The following is an 18,195-nucleotide window of genomic DNA, read 5'->3' as shown; positions in this document are numbered from 1 at the left end:
GCCTTAGTTGCTGCTCAGTGAAAGTTCCTAATTTCATGTCACAGAAGTCTTTAAAACACAGCTAAGACATCTGGAGCAGAGTGGTATTCCATGGTAGTGATAGGAAGCGTCTTGAATGCAGATAGGTTCTATTTTCGTCAACTCTCCCAATCAGCCTGTGTCTGGTCTGTAAGGATGCTGCTGCTGACTCGCTTGCTCCCCTGAATACCTAAGAACCGTGTGTGACCTGCAGGATTTGTAAAGCTGATGAAGTAGAGAGAGGCCTCTCTGGCTGATGGTCAGCAACCTGGTCATTTTCTCTCACTATTTGGAATGCCTCTCCTTTATTTTCGTGCCTCTCCATGCCTTCCCTGTCTGGCAAAGAGTGATGGTCAGCACAGTGGGCCATCAGGGCTGAGAATATGACTGCCCTTTGACCTTACTCCTTGACCTTGATGGACTGCCTCTATCATTTACATCCCTAAGGAATGTGACCACTGTGGCTGCAGATGTTATTGTTCAAAATGAAAATAAATGAAAGCCTTAGAAGTACCCCTAATTTTTTTTCTTTATCATGATTTAGTATCTATTATATATACTTTATATAAGTTAAGAATTTAGTCTACTATTATTGACATTTTTGAGGATATGTAAATTAACTTTTCATATCAACTTGTCTGATGCCAGAGTGCAGAGAGATGCCTTCGGTCAGTTGAAAGGTGAGAAGAGAACAGGTACAGGAAAGCTGCTCTTTATGTAATATGGTAGACTAGGAAAATTAATGTGCTTGCTTCTCTGATCTGATGGTGCAAATATAAATATGTAACATTAAGATTGCAAATTTGAGCTTTGTACCAGGAAGTAAAAGTTGTAAGTGCTTCCAAAATAATTTTCACTCATTGCAGATGAAGTTACAGAAATGCATGTGCATTGATTTAAATACAACAAAATTCTCAGGTTTGGGTTTTTTTTTTAAGAAACAAAGAAACCTAGATCTCTCTTTGAAGTGAGTTAAAGAGAGGTTAGGACCCAGCTATCCAATGAGAACTTTTAAGTTTTACATTTCTCATTACTTCTAAGCGTAATTTTATCACCTTAATTGTAATTTTAAAGAGTAGGACTTTGACTTTGACTTCCTGTGGCCTCCTTCTTTCTTAATTGTATTGCCTTTTGTTTTCTTTCTTACTAGAAATGTCCTAATTTTATAAAATGAGTTAAGTGGCTGGGCAAAACTTAATGTGTGAGCATATGAAAGACTAAAATGTACTACAAATTGGGCTTGTGGTTTATATAGGGGGCCTACATAGATTGTTGACTTAATATTTGTTCATCCTTAAAGACATTGCTACTTAGTTCACATAAGGGCTTACAATAATATTTTCATACAGTCAACCGACTGCAATCAGAACCCAGTTTACAACATCTCAGATACTTGAGAGTGATACAGAATCATAGCAAACAATATACATATATGTGGTGTAGATATGTATTCATATATATTTTCTTGCCTGTTGTTGTTGAAAGTAAATGTGTTTATCACTACCAAAAGTATTTCTGAAGAATTGGAAACCTAGAAAAATATTTGTGGTAGTATGTGATCAAATGGTTAGCTGTCTGAAGAAAACCACATAAAATTGCAAATAAGTTTATATGGAATGCTTAAAGCCTTGTTACAAAGTATGGACCTGCAGTTCCAGATACGCAGGAGGCAGAGTTTGGAGGATCATGGTTCAAGGTCAGCCTGGGCAAAAGTAATCTCAACAAATATTACAAGTGTATGGTATGCATCTATAATCCCAGCTGCTTGGGAAGCATAGTTAGGAGGATTGATGTCCAAGGCAGGTACCAGGCTTGAGGCCCTATCTGAAAAATACCTAAAACAGAAAAGCTATGGGGGCATGGTTCAAGCAGAACCATCAGGAAGCACGAGGCCCTGAGTTCACATACCAATACTAAAGAAACAAAAAACAAAACAAAGTTATAGCTGTCAATGCCTAGCCCCATGATAGCAACAGACAAATCATTCTCTTGGGGCTCTTACCCTACTGGAGAAAATTAACTCATGAGAACTTTAACTTCTCTAGTGTTGAGGGTTTTTTTTACTTTTAAATGTTCACAACTGGTTGGTGTCCTTCTGAATCACTCACTATTCCTCACAGATCATTTTTGGTTTTTTGTTTTGTTTTGCTTTTGTTTTTGTTGTGGTTTTTTTTTGCCAGTCGTGGGTCTTGGACTTATGGCCTGAGCACTGTCCCTGGCTTCTTTTTGCTCAAGGCTAGCACTCTGGCACTCTGCCACTTGAGCCACAGCACCACTTCTGGCGATTTTTTACATATGTAGTGCTGGGGAATCGAACCCAGGGTTTTATGTATACAAGGCAAGCACTCTTGCCACTAGGCCATATTCCCAGCCCACAGATCATTTGTGTTAATTGGGCTAGCAAAGGTGACATTCTCTGGGACTGAGAGATGGAACTTAGAAGCCATCTCTCATACAGTGTTAGGAGGAAAGGAAGGTCACATGACTGCGCTTCATAATAATTGTATGCCTATAAAATATTGATATCTGGCCCTTCCTATTACCAACCAGAAATTGAGATAGCTATTCAGTTCTCTTTTCCTTTATAATAATTAGCTATCAGGCATGGTTAGCTGAAGTTGTATTAACATGGTAACTGTCTTGTTGACCCCTAACCATTCTCTAACTCTGCTTGGGCTATTCATGAGCGTGTTAAGCATGAGTTAAAACCCACATCACCCTCTCCCACCTCGAAAGGAGTTTGTGTTTATGTTCAATCCAAGGAACAAACCATTCCCCAACGTATTCTCAGTGAGGGCTCTTCATTTAAAGGCCCTAACAGAGACGGAGATCGCCTAAGAGTTTGCACATAAATGGGTCTCACTGTGTGAGACAGAACATGGTTTGGAGTTGAGAGAGACCAGCACCCTGTCAGGACCATGTGATCAGATTGCCCTTGTAACTGTCACTGGTTGATACTCTTCTGGCAGTTGTGTTACTGAATCTTCTGCTTTGATTCTTCCCTAGGTAGGCAGGGTAGACAGCCAGCTCAGCCTCTGCACTTTGTCTTTTCTTCTCTTCAGGTCTTCTCACTGACAGAAGTCTTTCTTATCTCTGAGCTCCTAGCTCCCCTTGCTTACTTCCTGTTCCTTCTGCACCTTCCCTCCTATCATCAGTTGTCTAGTCTTCACTCTGTTTCTCCTCTTCAGGTTCCAATTTCCTGCTTAGGAACCTCATCAAGGAAGTCCATAGACTGGCTGGCTTTGGATCAGAGCCTACCCTGTTTCTCATCAGTTCTAGAAGCTTCATGAGTGGTGGGAATGGTAGAAGGCAAAAACAAACAAACAAACAAAAAAAAACATGTAGACAAAACCAGGAAGTAGTAGTCTTGAGCCTGTATTAGTCTGATCAAGCAAACTAGGATGTCTTCTTGCCAGTTTATGTTACAGTAGAACTTAGTAAACATAACATACTTTTCTAGTTTCTTGAGTTCAATTTGCATGACTTAAAAATGATTGTGCTTTTGCTCCCATCTCTTGTTTAGTGGTATTATATATTCCCTGGCTGGTTCCTATTTGCATGTGTATTCTTAAATATTTTAGTAGGGTTTCTTAAACTAAAAGAGGTAACTGGGTGGGAAGAGTCTGCATAGCAGAAGAATCTTAAGCTGGACAGGGTGGTTTACCCCTGTAATCTCAGCCATTAGGGAGATAGACATCAGAAGCAAGTTCAAAGCCAGCCTGCGTGAGCAGAATGTTAGTGAAACTCCATCTCTGTCCCCATACTGACAATGGCAGTTATATTTACAATCCCAGGTGGGATAGAAGGATTGAAATCTAAGGCAGGCCTGAGCAAAAATTACAGACTTTATTTGAAAAATAGCAAAAGCATAAAGGGCTGAGTATGACTCAAGTGGTATATATATTTTAATAGGAAGTCCAAAGCCTGGAGTTCAAACCCCAGTGCTGCCAAAAAGGAAAATAAATTAGAACAATACAGTATAACAACATTGTTGGTGAGTGATTCTGAGAAGGTTGTTGATGGTATTTTCCTGTCTGTAGGACTCTGATCTGTGCATTAAGGATTCTTCAGTGGCTCAGGGGCCGTGTCTTAGTCTTGTAAGGAAGTAATTGTGCTACACAGTTAAAGTAGTTGTTTTGTCACCTTGTTTATGCCCTGTATTCCTTCATCTTCACTGAAAAGCAGTGAAAGAAAAACTCAGATAGCTAAGGAGGAAGACACAGAAAGACTTGGTTGTGGCTGGGCTGGATGCCTGAGAACTGTTGAAACACAGAGGATATGATACTTTCTTTAGATTATTAGCTATCCAGAGCTTTGAAAACTGGGATGATAAAAGAAAAGAGAAAAAATCTGGGCCACCGGAAATATGAGCAGTGGGGGTAGGGGTAGGAGAGAGAGGTCAATCATTGCCACATTCTGACCACACCTAGGTGGAGTGTAATAGGGAGAGATGCAGAATACACACATGGGTGTGGGTATATAACAAGTGGTTACTTATAGTCACAGTCACGAATACTCTTTATTTTTGAATAGTTGCTCAAAGCAAGAACTCCTTCAGCAGAGTCTATGGCACCGTCTAGTCTTTTCCCTGAATATTTTATGTTAAAACCAAATATGATATTGTCTTAACCTGTTTTTACTCATTAAATTTTTGTTCTTATTTACACCAGCTTCCAATCAGAGAACTATACAACCTCCAAGGGTAAGTTCAAATTTATAAAGTGAATTGAGAATGATTGCTTGACAGAGTGGAGTGAGAATTGGTCATAAATGAATTGAGGATGATTGCTTGTTGGATCAGAGCGAGATTGGTCACTGGAAGATTAAACTGCTTCTCTCTGTTTAGTGTGTAAGATCAAATTAAGATAGTGTTTAAGACATTTCATGACCTTTACATGAATGAGTCCAATTCTCCCTTAAAATTTAGGGTTGCTTGCTTAAGTATTAGTGGAATGGAATGAGTAATTCCTTAAGAATTTAGCAACTTCTCATCAGCAGGACTGAAATTCAGAAGAAGGAATAATGCCAATACATTTCCTTATGTGCGGGATGCACTTGACGTGACTATATCCAATGAAAATTTCAGCATTGACAGTGAAGAATAAACTTTATAGTAAACTGACCTCACTAAAAATCGTAGTCTATAAAATAAATGTAAATATTGCTAATTGTTCTGAAGTATGAATCATCTCCCCACTCCTATTTTGGAAACAGTTTTTCTTCCTGAAAACTTCTCTGCATATTTTACTGTACTTTGGATACCTCGCTGAGACAGTTCTAAGAAAAGGAGCAAATTGAGAGGGTAAATGAAGAGAAAAAGTCATTATAAATATAGACTCATCACGGTGACAAGCCTAAGAGCTATGTTACACTGAAGAGGAGAGACTGTTCTACTTGGCTTCCTAGAAATGACTGATAATAGATGTGTCTGGAACCAGCCATGAGTCTGTGGCAGGAAGTACCTTTGAGTCTATAGAAAGCCGCAGAGGGCACACCCAGTGGGTAGGTTGACACAGGCTGCCTGAGTGTCACCTCAGCCGTTTGTTGTGGATTGGTGCCATAGCTATGTTAGTCACACATAGTTATTCACACAGTGCCTTAGAGATAATCCAGCCGTTGGACCTTTAGAGCCTAACAGTATTCTTTTCCTGTTACTGAGCTCAGTTTGCATAACTTGAAAATGATTCTGCTTTGCTCCACTCCTATTTAACTGATTTATGTATTTCTGTTGCTGTTTGCATGTTAGCACTTTACAATTTGGAGGATTAAGTTAAGATTTCTTTAACTGAGAGGAGAAGGTGGGGTGGGAAATTCTGCATAGAATATGAAAAGAATAATATAGTCATTATTAAACTATTAAATAGTTGAAGACAAGCTTGGTTTCCACCTTATTAGTTTTACTATAGGGCTTACTAGTTTATATGTTAGTATATATTACTTTTAGCATTAAAAAGATATGCCATAAATTTTGTTTTACATTAATATATACTTTTATTGTTATACATAAATATATATATTTTAAATATTTTCCAGAAAGCTGTAGAGGAACCCCTTAATGGTATGTGATTATTATAAAAATTATATTTTCTTCTTGATCCTATATCAGATCATAATTTGAACCAGCCCTCAAAGAAGTTAGAATGCTCACCTATGCCTTGGGGAGAATCTACTTGGGAGTTTCTTTAAAAAAAAAAATTCTCTCTGATTTTGATTATTCATCAGGAATTAGAAATATTGGGTTTATAATGTTATCACCTCCAGGGAAAATACACTGTTCTTTACCCTGTAAGTAATTCCTTACCCTAGCCAAGTGCTTATTTGGGCCAGCAGACCTTTGCCCTTGATAGTAGCCAGGGGAAGGCAGGGCACCCCGGGGAAGGAAGGCCCAGCTCCTTCCAAATTTCTCATTTGTAAATTCTAGGCTGAAACAGTCTATCCCACAGAGTGAAACCAATGTGTTTTGCCTTCTGTCCATGCAAATAGAAATCTGCATTCCCAGCTAAGTGTGTTTCCTTTGTGGCTATGACTAAGATCCATAGAAATGCTTTGTAATAAAGTGGCCTTCAAAGGAATTGAGCTTTAGAGTTGTGAGATAGCTGGCATTACGCTGCTGCTTATATGTGTTTATTTTGGAAGTGTTCTCTAATCATGTCACCTTACTAACTTCCTTCTTGGCTTGTTACTAATTCATAGCATTTAAAGAATCAAAAGGAATGATGAACGATGGTAAGTATAAACTGCACCTGTGATTATTGACTGGTTGAAATAATGGTATTGGAAAGACAGCAGAAAGCTTCTTGAATGTATGACTTGAAAGGAACACTGTCAAATCATAAAAGTTCACATTTCCTAAAAGATGAAAAACTGGCAGTAAAGTAGGCCAGACTATATTACACAAGTCAGACTCTCCTCAGTCACCAGCGGAGATTCACTGTGGGTAAAACGATTTCCAGATGCTTTCTATAGGGCACAAGATAATCTGGCACCATCAGGCAGCAGTGGCTCACGCCTGTAATCCTAGCTACTCAGGAGGCTGAAATCTGAGGATCATGACTCAAAGCTAGACAAGGCAGAAAGACTGTTATCTTCAATTCTCACAAAAACCTGGAAGTGGAGCTTTGGTTCAAGTGGTAGAACACTAGCATGGAGTGAAAATGCTCAGGGATAGCACCCAGGCTTTGAGTTCAAGCCCCAGTACAGGTTTAAAAATAATAATAATATGGCATTAATCTTTATCATTTGACAGGGTTTCTTCTGCTGTGGTAATTTCCTGTCTGCTCTCTACTTTCCCAAACAGGAACTTAGTTAATAAGAGGGGAAGAGAGAGATGCAGTTCTAAGATACTTAGTGCTCACATTCTTGTTGATTTTTTCTTAACATGCTATGATTCTTTTTTTTTTTTTTTTTTTTTGGCCAGTCCGGGCCTGAACACTGTCCCTGGCTTCTTTTAGCTCAAGGCTAGCACTCTGCCACTTGAGCCACAGCGCCACTTCTGGTCGTTTTCTGTATATGTGGTGCTGGGGAATCGAACCCAGGACCTCATGTATACGAGGCAAGCTCTCTTGCCACTAGGCCATATCCCCAGCCCCATGCTATGATTCTTGAGATCCACTGGCATTTAGTTGGAAGTTTTGTCTCATTTTCAAAATTCCTTTATACCTGCTACATCGACTAGGTAGTCATTCCTTGCTCCTGTAAACATTTTGCTTTATATTTTACTCTTGCAAGGTTGTGACCTCTGTGTTCACCTCTTTAACAAAAGGAAACGGTCAACTCAAGAGGCTTTGTCCCCCAGAGTGCAATTAATTTTTGCATAAGATTCAGAACTCTTGGATCATGTGTTGGGGAACTAAATGTAAAACAATATTCAGGCATGTGTTCAGGAGTCCCAGCATGATCCCATGGTTCTAATAAGTGTTTAAATTCACATCTTGTTATTCAAGCTACTGCATTCCAAAAAAAGAAAAAATAGTGTGCTTAGTGGAAATGAATTGAAAACGTTTTTAAGTATTGTTATCTAGAATTACAGCATGGTTTATGCATATTTACACCCAGCATCTAGTTTTCAACTTCTTTGTTGTTTTTATCCTACGGTAGTGTGAGTTTTCTGTAGATGTATGAAGAAACTTCTTTTTCAGAAAAACATGACAAGAACCTGGAGTGCCTCTTTCTTTGCTCCTTTACCTTGATGTGGTTTCTGTAAAGTGTTTGAACCACTATGTTAGGAGGTCTAATAAAGCCATTTGCCTTAAATTTTTGTTTGTTTATGACATTTGAAGTCTTTGATGACCTTTGAAATGCCCTTGATTTTGCTACTATTTAGCTGGCATGCATTTATTTTTTGAACATCTGTGTGTTGAGCTGTTTCTGCTGACACTTGCTTGGTGCTCATAGTGCAACTCTCTAGTTAATCAGCAAGGTTCAGGGTACATTTCCAGGTGCTTTCTCTCTCACCTGTACCTAATCGTATGTCTGTTTTATGTATATTAACTGACATTGATCAAATATTACTCAAAGGTCAGTATCTTTTGCTTTGGAAAATTAGCATCTCTTAGCTTTTCCTTAGCATACCTAACAAGCCAACGTTATCAGACTGTTGATTTTTCACTTTGCTTGGCATTGATATTTTCAAAACCAAAAAGGCAAATGATTTGAATGGTTTCTGTCTTAGATCATGGCAGATACATGTTTTAAAATTGAAACAATTCCAAATTTTAAAAATGTATCTATTTCTTCTTTGGGGAAAGGCATAAACAGTTACAATATATTCATTTCTCCACTTTCCAGAATAACTGAAGTGAAGTGGTGGACTCTGATTTGGAAGCCGTAAATGTGAAGGAATACAATTATGTTTAAGTACCATGGCCTTGATGAGTCACTGTTGAAAAGAAGAAAACAAAAAAGTAACTGGTTTTCATCTATGAGAGAACATAAGTCATTGATCCTTAAATGCTTATTACAGTTGTTTATATTCAAAGAAACTGTCACTTAGTTAATAAAAGAATTATGATCCGTGTTGTGTGCCCAATTGATATCCAGTCTTCTGATACTTTTTATTCAATTAGGGGCAGAAATAGATGAGGCAACTTCCAAGAATGATTCCCTTCAGATCCTGGGGTCTCTGGGCTCTAGGTTTAAATTGGTTTTGCTTAAGAATTACTTAGTACTGACCTGGTGGGTTACCCAGAGATTTCCATGAAAAACAGTGGCTCTTATCAAGCCTTCCTGAAACTCAGGTCCCCAGAAGCTCTGGCTAAATAATGTGTCTGCCACTCTGGGTTAGGGGAATAGTAACTTCAAGTAAAGACAAGAATTGGTTTGGGAACATCTTGTATGATGCCTGGGTGTGCTGTGATACTGCTAGAGATAGTAGTATTCATTCTTGGGGGTTGCCATTCACATAGAGTCCCCCTTTGACATTCCGTGTCCTTCCCAGATCCAGAATACTTTGGTTGACAGATGTGGTTTCCTTTGATTCACACAACCCTTTGAACCCTGTCTTGTCGCCCTGTTAACTTGCTTCTGCTGTATGAGATGTAGCACCTTTATTTTTTCTTCTTCTTTGAACATGGGCCAGTGATGCAATAGCATCCTTGCAGAAAGGAGCTGGCTTGTTCTCAGAGCACTGTGTTCATCCTTTTCAGCAAAAAATAGCTATGGTTGTAACATATGTATTCCCTTCCTCTGATTTTGAAGGCAAAAAAAAAAAAAAATTCTACAGTGTTTCTTCACTTCTTTTCTGATCGGAGGCATGACAAAGCAAGACTGAAATCCGAACCCTGCGAATCCTGCATGGCTACATAATGTGTTTCTCCACCAAGGCCCTAGCCAGCCCTGGGAGGGTGGCTTCACTCTTGTTGTGTCTCTGTTGCATGAAGAACACTCATCCCCTTCCTCCTGTCTCCCACCTCTTGCTTCCCTCTCCCAAGGATGAAAAGTAAAAAAAAAAAACCACCATTATTTCCTACCCCAGTTAGAAGAAAATCAGCGTTCTGACCGTTGTGATTGCCTGGAGTACTTTAGATGATTAGCACTCGTTTTTTACCTTGTTTGTGGGTGTGTGTTTGTACGTGCACATGTGTAAGGTAGGCACGAGCATCTTTTGTTTAAGTGGCGAACCTACAGGAGAGCAGATGCTAACTTCGTGCTTTTAGTAAATACATTTAAACACAAAGGTAGGTCCTTATTGGGTGGAAGTATATTTGATGCAAATATTTGATCACTTAAAACTTTTTAAAATGTCTAGGTAATTTGTCAAGCTTTTTGACTGCTCACCAGTGCCCTCTAAAATTACTAGCAATTGTTCCTGTTTGTGTAATGAGACATTCATATTTGTGGTTAAGTGTAACCACTGATCAATAACAGTTCTTTCTTAGTCCATTGAATGTTTCCATGTGCCTCTTGAATGCCAAACTTATTGTCATATTTCATGTGGGACCAAGTGGTTTGCCTAGGGCAAACCTAAACTTAAGACCTGCTAGGCCTCTCAGAAAACTGAACACATTATCAAGGCAACTTTTCTTGGAGAAAAAAAAAATATATGTAAAAATTTCCCTGAGTATGTAGTTCTCCAAAAATATTACCATATAGAGAGAAAGATGGTATTACTTTATACAAATCTCATGGCTCCTGCTGCTCTTTTTCCTTCTGAAAGTATTTACACTTTCCTAATATTGTTTGTTACTTTAGAAGTCAATTTTGATTAAAGAAAAGGGTCTGGGGGAAACAGATAGACTTGAAAAACTTCCAAATTCATAGTCTCTTAAGAAAGGTATGAAAACCTTTGTAGTCCGATTTTTTATGAACTGAAGTTGTACATTTTATTTTTTTTTTATTTTTATTTTTTTTGGCCAGTCCTGGGCCTTGGACTCAGGGCCTGAGCACTGTCCCTGGCTTCTTTTTGCTCAAGGCTAGCACTCTGCCACTTGAGCCACAGCGCCGCTTCTGGCCGTTTTCTGTATATGTGGTGCTGGGGAATCGAACCTAGGGCCTCGTGTATCCGAGGCAGGCACTCTTGCCACTAGGCTATATCCCCAGCCCCAAGTTGTACATTTTAATACACAGTAAACTATTTGGGGTTCAGTCTTGGGATCTGACCATCTGGTTTGATCACCTTGGGACTGCCTATCTTTTGAGGCGTTCACTGCCCTAGACAATGCCACCAGAGCTAGCAGGGAAAGTGCCATGTGAAATCAGCCCTTACTCGTTAGCTTCTCTGGATAAGGAACCACAGCAACAGGAGACCTCTTCCCTGGGCATCATTGGGCCAGTTCATTCTCTTTAAATCAGACTCATAATAACTGCCGATTCTAGTCATATCAAATTTAAATGGCTAACAGTGTTTTGAGCATCTGATATCCATTTTACCCCCATAATATACTTTTCAGTCGCTGATACCAGTTTGGGCTGTCATCTCCTTCATTCAGTTTTTATTTATTATGCTTTTTCCATTTGTACAACAGTACAGAGTGATACCATTTGTCACTTTCTGCAGCAACCTTTCCAGCCTTTTGGACCAAATCACATTTTTCTCCAGCCCTTTCTCCCCCACTGGCTGTCCTTTGCAGTCTGTCCACATTTGTCTAGCGATCTCCTTCATCTCTCCCTTACCATTCCCTAGTACATCATATATCTCTGCTTAGCTTTATTGGGTTTTTGTCTTGCTCTTCTTACTGAATTTTAAAGTTCTTTCTACAGCAAGAGCTCCCCCCTTTTCTTCTTGCCATGGTATGTATACCTTAGAAACTCAATGCATAAATATGATGGCTGAGAACTGGCTTTGTTTAGATTTTTCACTATTTTTCATAGAGTGAGCTAGAGAGTATTCTTTTTTGACAAATACCACAAGTTCTGAAAACATTAAAAGGTAATGATTTTTTTAAGCTGGAAATCTTAGGTTCATTCTGTTTAAGTCCTTAAAATGTCAGAATTAAAATAATGGGGTATCTCATAATAAGGAATATTGCTGTTCTTAAGACATGATAATCAATTTAGTAAGTGACCAACCAAATTGTGATTTGAGCTGGTAAAGCTCAAAAAGTGATGTTTATTCCTGCATCTCATTAATAAAAATTAAACTTATCACCTCTAGACTTGTCTTGTCTTGCAAAAGGGTCATAAATAATGGTCAGTGGTACAGCAATGGAAATACAATTCCCTTTATTTGCCTGTTGCTGGAAACAGGAGAAGTAATTGTGTGACAACTCTTTTTCTTTTTATTGTATTCTGACTGAGGGATCATAAAAATATAAGTTTTACATTTGTGTCAAAGTCACTTAACTGCCATCACCTCTTGGCGGGGGGGGGGGGGGGTCCTCATAAGTCACTTTCTCGGTGGCAAATAGGGATGGTCCAAGTTACATATAAAGAGATGGACAATACCCAGGAAGTTTTCCTGTCTTTACCTTAGGTAGCTCTTAATTATGATCTAGTCATTTGAAAGAAAGAACAAAGATGTGTGTGGAATAAACCTCTCTGAAAGATGGCATCCGTGAAGTTTTTAAAATGTGATGGGTGAGAGAATAAGACATTTTTGTTTTAATTAAGCAAAGCATTATTTACAAAAAGCCATGTTGAGAATTAGATCCCCATCATATAAATATCCATTAACCATTCTAAATAATAGACAGAACTCCAGTGTTGCTATGTGTAAGAAGCTCCCCTTGGGGGCCTTTTTCATAGCAATTAAAGGTGTGCTATTTGTCAGTAGCCATTTTTTGCAGTGATTTAAAGACCAAAGTTGTTTTACAGCTGTGTTGCCGTTAAAGGTTTTTTTTTTTTTAATATGTATTAAATCAATTTATCACTGTTTGAAGCTTTGAATATCTGCAATCTTTGCCAAGATACTTTTTTATTTAAAAAAACATAACTTTGTAAATATTACCCTGTAATATTATATATACTTAATAAAACATTTTAAGCTATTTTGTTGGGCTATTTCTATTGCGACGACAGACTATAAGTGCATATCTGAGAAAGTTAATTTATTAATGTTATTTCCAAGTTGTCCATGGACTATGTAAGGATGCAAAGAATGACTTACAAGATTAAGTATGTTTATTTTTAGAGTGTGATGCCCAGTATATAAACTTTCACCTGAGGTAGCATTTTAGTTAAAAGTTTTAAATGGGTCCAGTGTAGTTAATAACTACCTTTCAATTAATTTTCCAATGGCATTATGAAAATAGCACAAGGGTGGAGGGGATGTGGCCAAAAGGGAACCCTACTTCATTGTTGGTGGGAATGTAAACTGGTTCAGCCACTCTGGCAAGCAGTATGGAGATTCCTCAGAAGGCTAAATATAGAACTCCCCTATGACCCAGCAGCCCCACTTTTGGGTATCTATCCAAAAGACCACAAACAAAATCACAGTAATGCCACCAGCACAACAATGTTCATCGCAGCGCAATTTGTCATAGCTAGAATCTGGAACCAACCAAGATGCCCCTCAGTAGACAAATGGATCAGGAAAATGTGGTACATATACACAATGGAATTTTATGCCTCTATCAGAAAGAATGACATTGCCCCATTTGTAAGGAAATGGAAGGACTTGGAAAAAAATTATATTAAGTGAAGTGAGCCAGACCCAAAGAAACATGGACTCTATGGTCTCCCTTATTGGGAATAATTAGTACAGGTTTAGGTAAGTCAGCAGAGCATCACAAGAGCCCAATAGCTATACCCTTATGAACACATAAGATGATGCTAAGTGAAATGAACTCCATGTTATGGAAACGATTGTTATATCACAGTTGTAATTACTTTCAACATCCCATCTGTATCTGTAGCTTCTATTATTGATGATGTTCTTGTATCACCTTCCAGTGGTTGTACCTACACTATCTCTGTAATCTTATCTGAGTATATTGGAAACGGTGTATACTGGTATTAGAAGTAGGAAATTGAAAGGGAATACCAAAATTGAGAGACACAGGGTAAAAAAAAGACAAACAACTACAAAGCAATACTTGCAAACTGTTTGGTGAAAGTGAACTGAACACCTAAGGGGGGGGGGGAAGGGAAAGGGGGAGGAGGGAGTGGGGTATGAGGGACAAGGTAACAAACAGTACAAGAAATGTATCCAATGCCTAATGTATGAAACTGTAACCTCTCTGTACATCACTTTGATAATAAAAATTTGAAAAAAAATAAATAAAAATATAGCACATGGGAAAGCAAGAGGTCTGGGTTCTGGTTACTGTATCCTAAGCAAACAACATACCTGTACTCTTTAGTTGTTCTTTCCTATAGAATGGGGAGACCCTGTGCAAAAATCAAAATTATGGCACTTAATTTTAATTGATTGTCATAGCTTTTTTGACAAGTTAAAACCCAAGACTAAAGGGGGAAATGAGATCTGCTGGCTAGTGTGACATGAAAATTGAGGTAGTACGTCTGAATTCTAAGCATCTGTGTTGTGTCAAGGACCCAGTGTCTGTCAAGCTTTCAGCTTTTATTTACCTATGACCTGCCTTCCTTGGGTTTCCGGTGATGGCAAAGGGCTGATCCCAGGCCCACCATCTCCTAGGCTTAGGGAGACTCAAGGGGTAAAAGAGAGTGTATGTCTCTTTCTCAGTCATTTTGTCCACTCTAGTTTGCACCTCTAACTGGGTCACTTGAGTTCAGGCATCTTTTGCCCTGATGGGCCAGCCTTACTTCAACAAATTGCCTGCAGTGGAGGTGTAGTCTGTCTTTGAAGCATGTTGAGTGGGCTTTGGGTAGAAAGTGGAGGGCAGCCTCATCTGAACCAAAATCCAGAACTATTTATATTTATTTATTACATTTAGGTAAAGGATTCTTAGTCAAGTCTGCTATCCCTTCAGGACTGTATTCTCATTCTGTGTTATGTGTGATCGTAGACCACTTGAATAGAAAATAATATTTGGCAGCCAAGTACCATCTCATTCCCCACCTCATAGGCAATTTAATTTTTATGCATTTATGAGGACTTTTTCACTCTCAGCAGGAGTAACTAATGGAGTTCAGAAAGCATTTAATGGCCTACCTCCTGCACAGAAAGCTGCTCAAGGTAGCAGAGAAACTGTACTCAACCTGATTAGAACTCCCATGGAGGTATATGCTTCCAAACGCACCTGGGCTTCACTTTTGTATGGCATCTTTCCACCTCGAGACAATGTTAGAAAACAATGGACTATGGAATGTCATCAGGGTCACGACTGTTCATAGATTGCACAATTAGCTGTCTGGTTGGGCCAGAACTCTCACAGATAGTCTATTCCTCAGCTTCATACTTTGGTCTTCATCTACCACATGAGAGGCAAGTATTTAACACTGAATTACAGATAATTGGACTGGTTATTTAATACTGAAGATAGCACCACCGATCACACAGAAGTGGTCTGCACTCTACTTAATAAAGAAATTCCTTTTTAGTCATCTGACTATCAGGCCACAACTTTTCAGTTCTGATAATAACCAGCTGTGAAAAGGAAGATAATCTTCCTAATTTGGGTAATGATAAGTGCTTGGTAAGTATTGCTTCTCTCCAATTCAGAGAAAAATGTTTCATAAATCTGCAACTACAATCTAATGTTAGTCCTGGTGACAGATTGTTTGCTAGTTTTGCAGATGGGCAAAAGTATTGCCATTACCTCATAGCAAAGAACTAGGTTCGTTGAGAGCCTCTACTTAAAATTATCTTATTTCATCATAGACCTGTCTTACAAAACACACAACAAAAGCAGTAACTATTTAGATTTTCCAGATTTTCTTTGAGTAGCCTGGGAAATTCCTTCAGATTCGAGTGACATCTGTAAACATGTAAGACTTTGTAAACAGCATTGTTTGAAGCCTTTTAGGAGTTCTATTCAAAACACAGCACTCTCTACTTAAAATTTGCACTCATTCTTAATAATACATCATTTGGAAGTACCACAGTCTATTTTTACCCTGATGAAATGTACTCTTCCAGTCTGTTCAGGTATGGAACAGATTTCACAAGGAAATAAAACTCTGCCAGGCTAAGGAGAGTGACTCTCCAAAGGAGCCTGAAAAGGATAGAAAGGCCTTGGAGCAGCTGTTCAGGGCTGAAACCTTTCATCTCCCCACCATTGGCACCTCCTCCCTTACCTTGGGTAGAGTCCCTGCATGGCAGGCCTCCAACTCCACTTCCGGTAATTGTCTCTAGTAATGCTGCTCACCCTTCAGGGAGTTCCCCACCCTTGCTCAACAGAGCATTTTTAAGATGTGACATTCATATGCCTTGCTTCTGCTAGTTCGCAAATACATATATTTTGTTACCTAAAGAAGCCTTCTTAGCACAGTGTTATCCAGTGTTTTCTCTCACTTGGATTGGTCAGCTGTGTGTGTGTGATATATATTTTTTAGTTTGATCATCATGGACTCAGTAGAGTCCATGTCTTCTAACATATTTAGCCCTGTGCCTAGCTACTATTAGAAATGGTTCCAGTAACAACTATTAGTAAATGGAAAGATTTTTCTCAGATATGTAGGAATGTATTTGAAAGCATCAACAAACACTGATTTTTCTAATTTCCATTCAAAGAAAGTCAGAAAATTATGGAACTTTCATGCTTTACATCTGTTGATAGGTAGTGGGTTATTTGTTGTCCATAAGAATTATGTTTGAAATTACACCAAAAATGTATCCCACTGTTATTTTTGTCAAATATTTTTTTTAGTCAAAATAAATATTCTTGCGTGATAAGGAGGCCTCTGGGAAAATGTTAAATATGTTCTTTAGGAAAGATATTTGCTTGAAGGGTTGACTGGAATTGTTCACCCCATCTCATTCCTAGACACCCTGGTTAGACTCCATTTTCTTCATGTGTATAGATACCTGGACCTAGACTGGGATTTTCTAAAGCCATGAAGTCAAAGAGACCTAGAATTCTCAGACTTTAGATTCTTATTGAGAGCTGGGGGCAACTCATTTGCTGCTCTCTCTAGCTCTGTCCCCGCCTGAATCAGTTGGTGGGGTGTTTATCTGAATATTCCTTACAAGACTGAAAGGGCCCTGTTTGGGTCAGGCCACTTTACCTTGAGAAAAGCTCCTGTTTTCTCCCACAGCACAAGGCAAGTTGGTGTGGGCCTGGAAGGAGAGTAAAATGTGGTGGGTAAACATCTCTGCAAAGCCTTGTCTCTTAACTGCCTTGCTCAAAGCAGTCTGGTCACAGATACCAAGAGGTTAATTTGCTCATATTAAGATCTATTTCTTTTCATGTTTTCTCTGAGAAACATAACCACCAAAAAATCATTTTCACTACATATGGAAAACAACTTTTTTTTTATAAAGGAAAACAAAATTCTTGAATCCAAACATTTGAAGACCCTGGATGTTGTCCAAAACAAGCTGGCAGGGACCACAGACACTGATAAAAAGCATTTTCTGAAACTACCTGCTCTGGTCTTCCTGGGTATTTTTATTCTTCCAATGGAAATTTAAAATAATAATAATGATAATAACAAGGGATGGCCTCTTCAGGAAAGAAGGCAAAGAGCAGCATGTGTTCTTCAAAAGACTCAATAAGATAATAGATTATTGCTGAGTGTAAGTTTTAGGTTCAAAGGGTTTCCTTTTTTTTTTTTTTTAATGAAATCTTCACAAGCAATAGTGAACAAATCTAGAACCCCTGGGGTTCTGGTTAGAGTCCTGTCAGGGATTTAAATCTAATTATTAGCCTGAAAGTGAAGCTGAGAAAGACCAGGCCAAATGTCACCAAAGAAAACAATAATAGCCACGGTGTTATTAGCAGCCCCATTATTAGTGCCTTAAAGAAGAGCTCAGCACGTTTATCCTTGCCCTTGAAAGGCCACAAAAGGCTTCACTGTTTGCTCATAATGATTCCTGTTTTTCAAGGAGCTTCTTACCATTACTTCTTATCTCTTCTGGTCACAGGAAAAGAGGCATTGAAGTCTGCTCCAGTGCACCCCCATGGGGAGGGCACTGTGTGACCTTGCAGTTAGCCTAACTTTTCTGCACCTTGTTTCTTCATTTGTAGAATAGAGACCAAATTGCAAGATTACATGAGAGAAGGTATAAAATAGCACAGTACCAGGATTAGTAGGTATAAGAGATTTCTTTTTTCCTTTTTTTTTTTTAACCTTTGGAATTCAGAGCATCAAGCTGGCTTGACTTGCTTTTTTGGCTGGCACTTCTGAACCACATCATCAGCCTGGCTTTTTGCTAGTTAT

At 38.7% G+C, this 18,195-nt stretch overlaps 1 protein-coding gene across 3 annotated transcripts in view; it reads left to right on the top strand.

Moving 5' to 3' along the window:
* The window catches only part of Cd47 (CD47 molecule), a 50,931-nt gene extending 41,881 nt beyond the window's left edge, over positions 1-9,050 (top strand). The window contains exons 8-11 of one of the 3 annotated variants that reach the window (XM_048346560.1): positions 4,689-4,720; positions 6,052-6,076; positions 6,712-6,744; positions 8,806-9,050. In XM_048346560.1, coding sequence (XP_048202517.1) covers positions 4,689-4,720; positions 6,052-6,076; positions 6,712-6,744; positions 8,806-8,810 — 95 coding nt within the window. In that variant the 3' untranslated portion in view covers positions 8,811-9,050. The remainder of the gene's footprint in view (positions 1-4,688; positions 4,721-6,051; positions 6,077-6,711; positions 6,745-8,805) is intronic. The other 2 variants (XM_048346561.1, XM_048346562.1) reach the window with 2 other exon arrangements.
* The last annotated feature ends 9,145 nt before the right edge of the window (positions 9,051-18,195 follow it).

This window comes from Perognathus longimembris, chromosome 5 (assembly GCF_023159225.1).
Source record: "Perognathus longimembris pacificus isolate PPM17 chromosome 5, ASM2315922v1, whole genome shotgun sequence".
NCBI lineage: Eukaryota > Metazoa > Chordata > Mammalia > Rodentia > Heteromyidae > Perognathus > Perognathus longimembris.
Note: the sequence above shows the minus strand (reverse complement) of the source record. Positions and strands in the feature narration are given on the sequence as shown.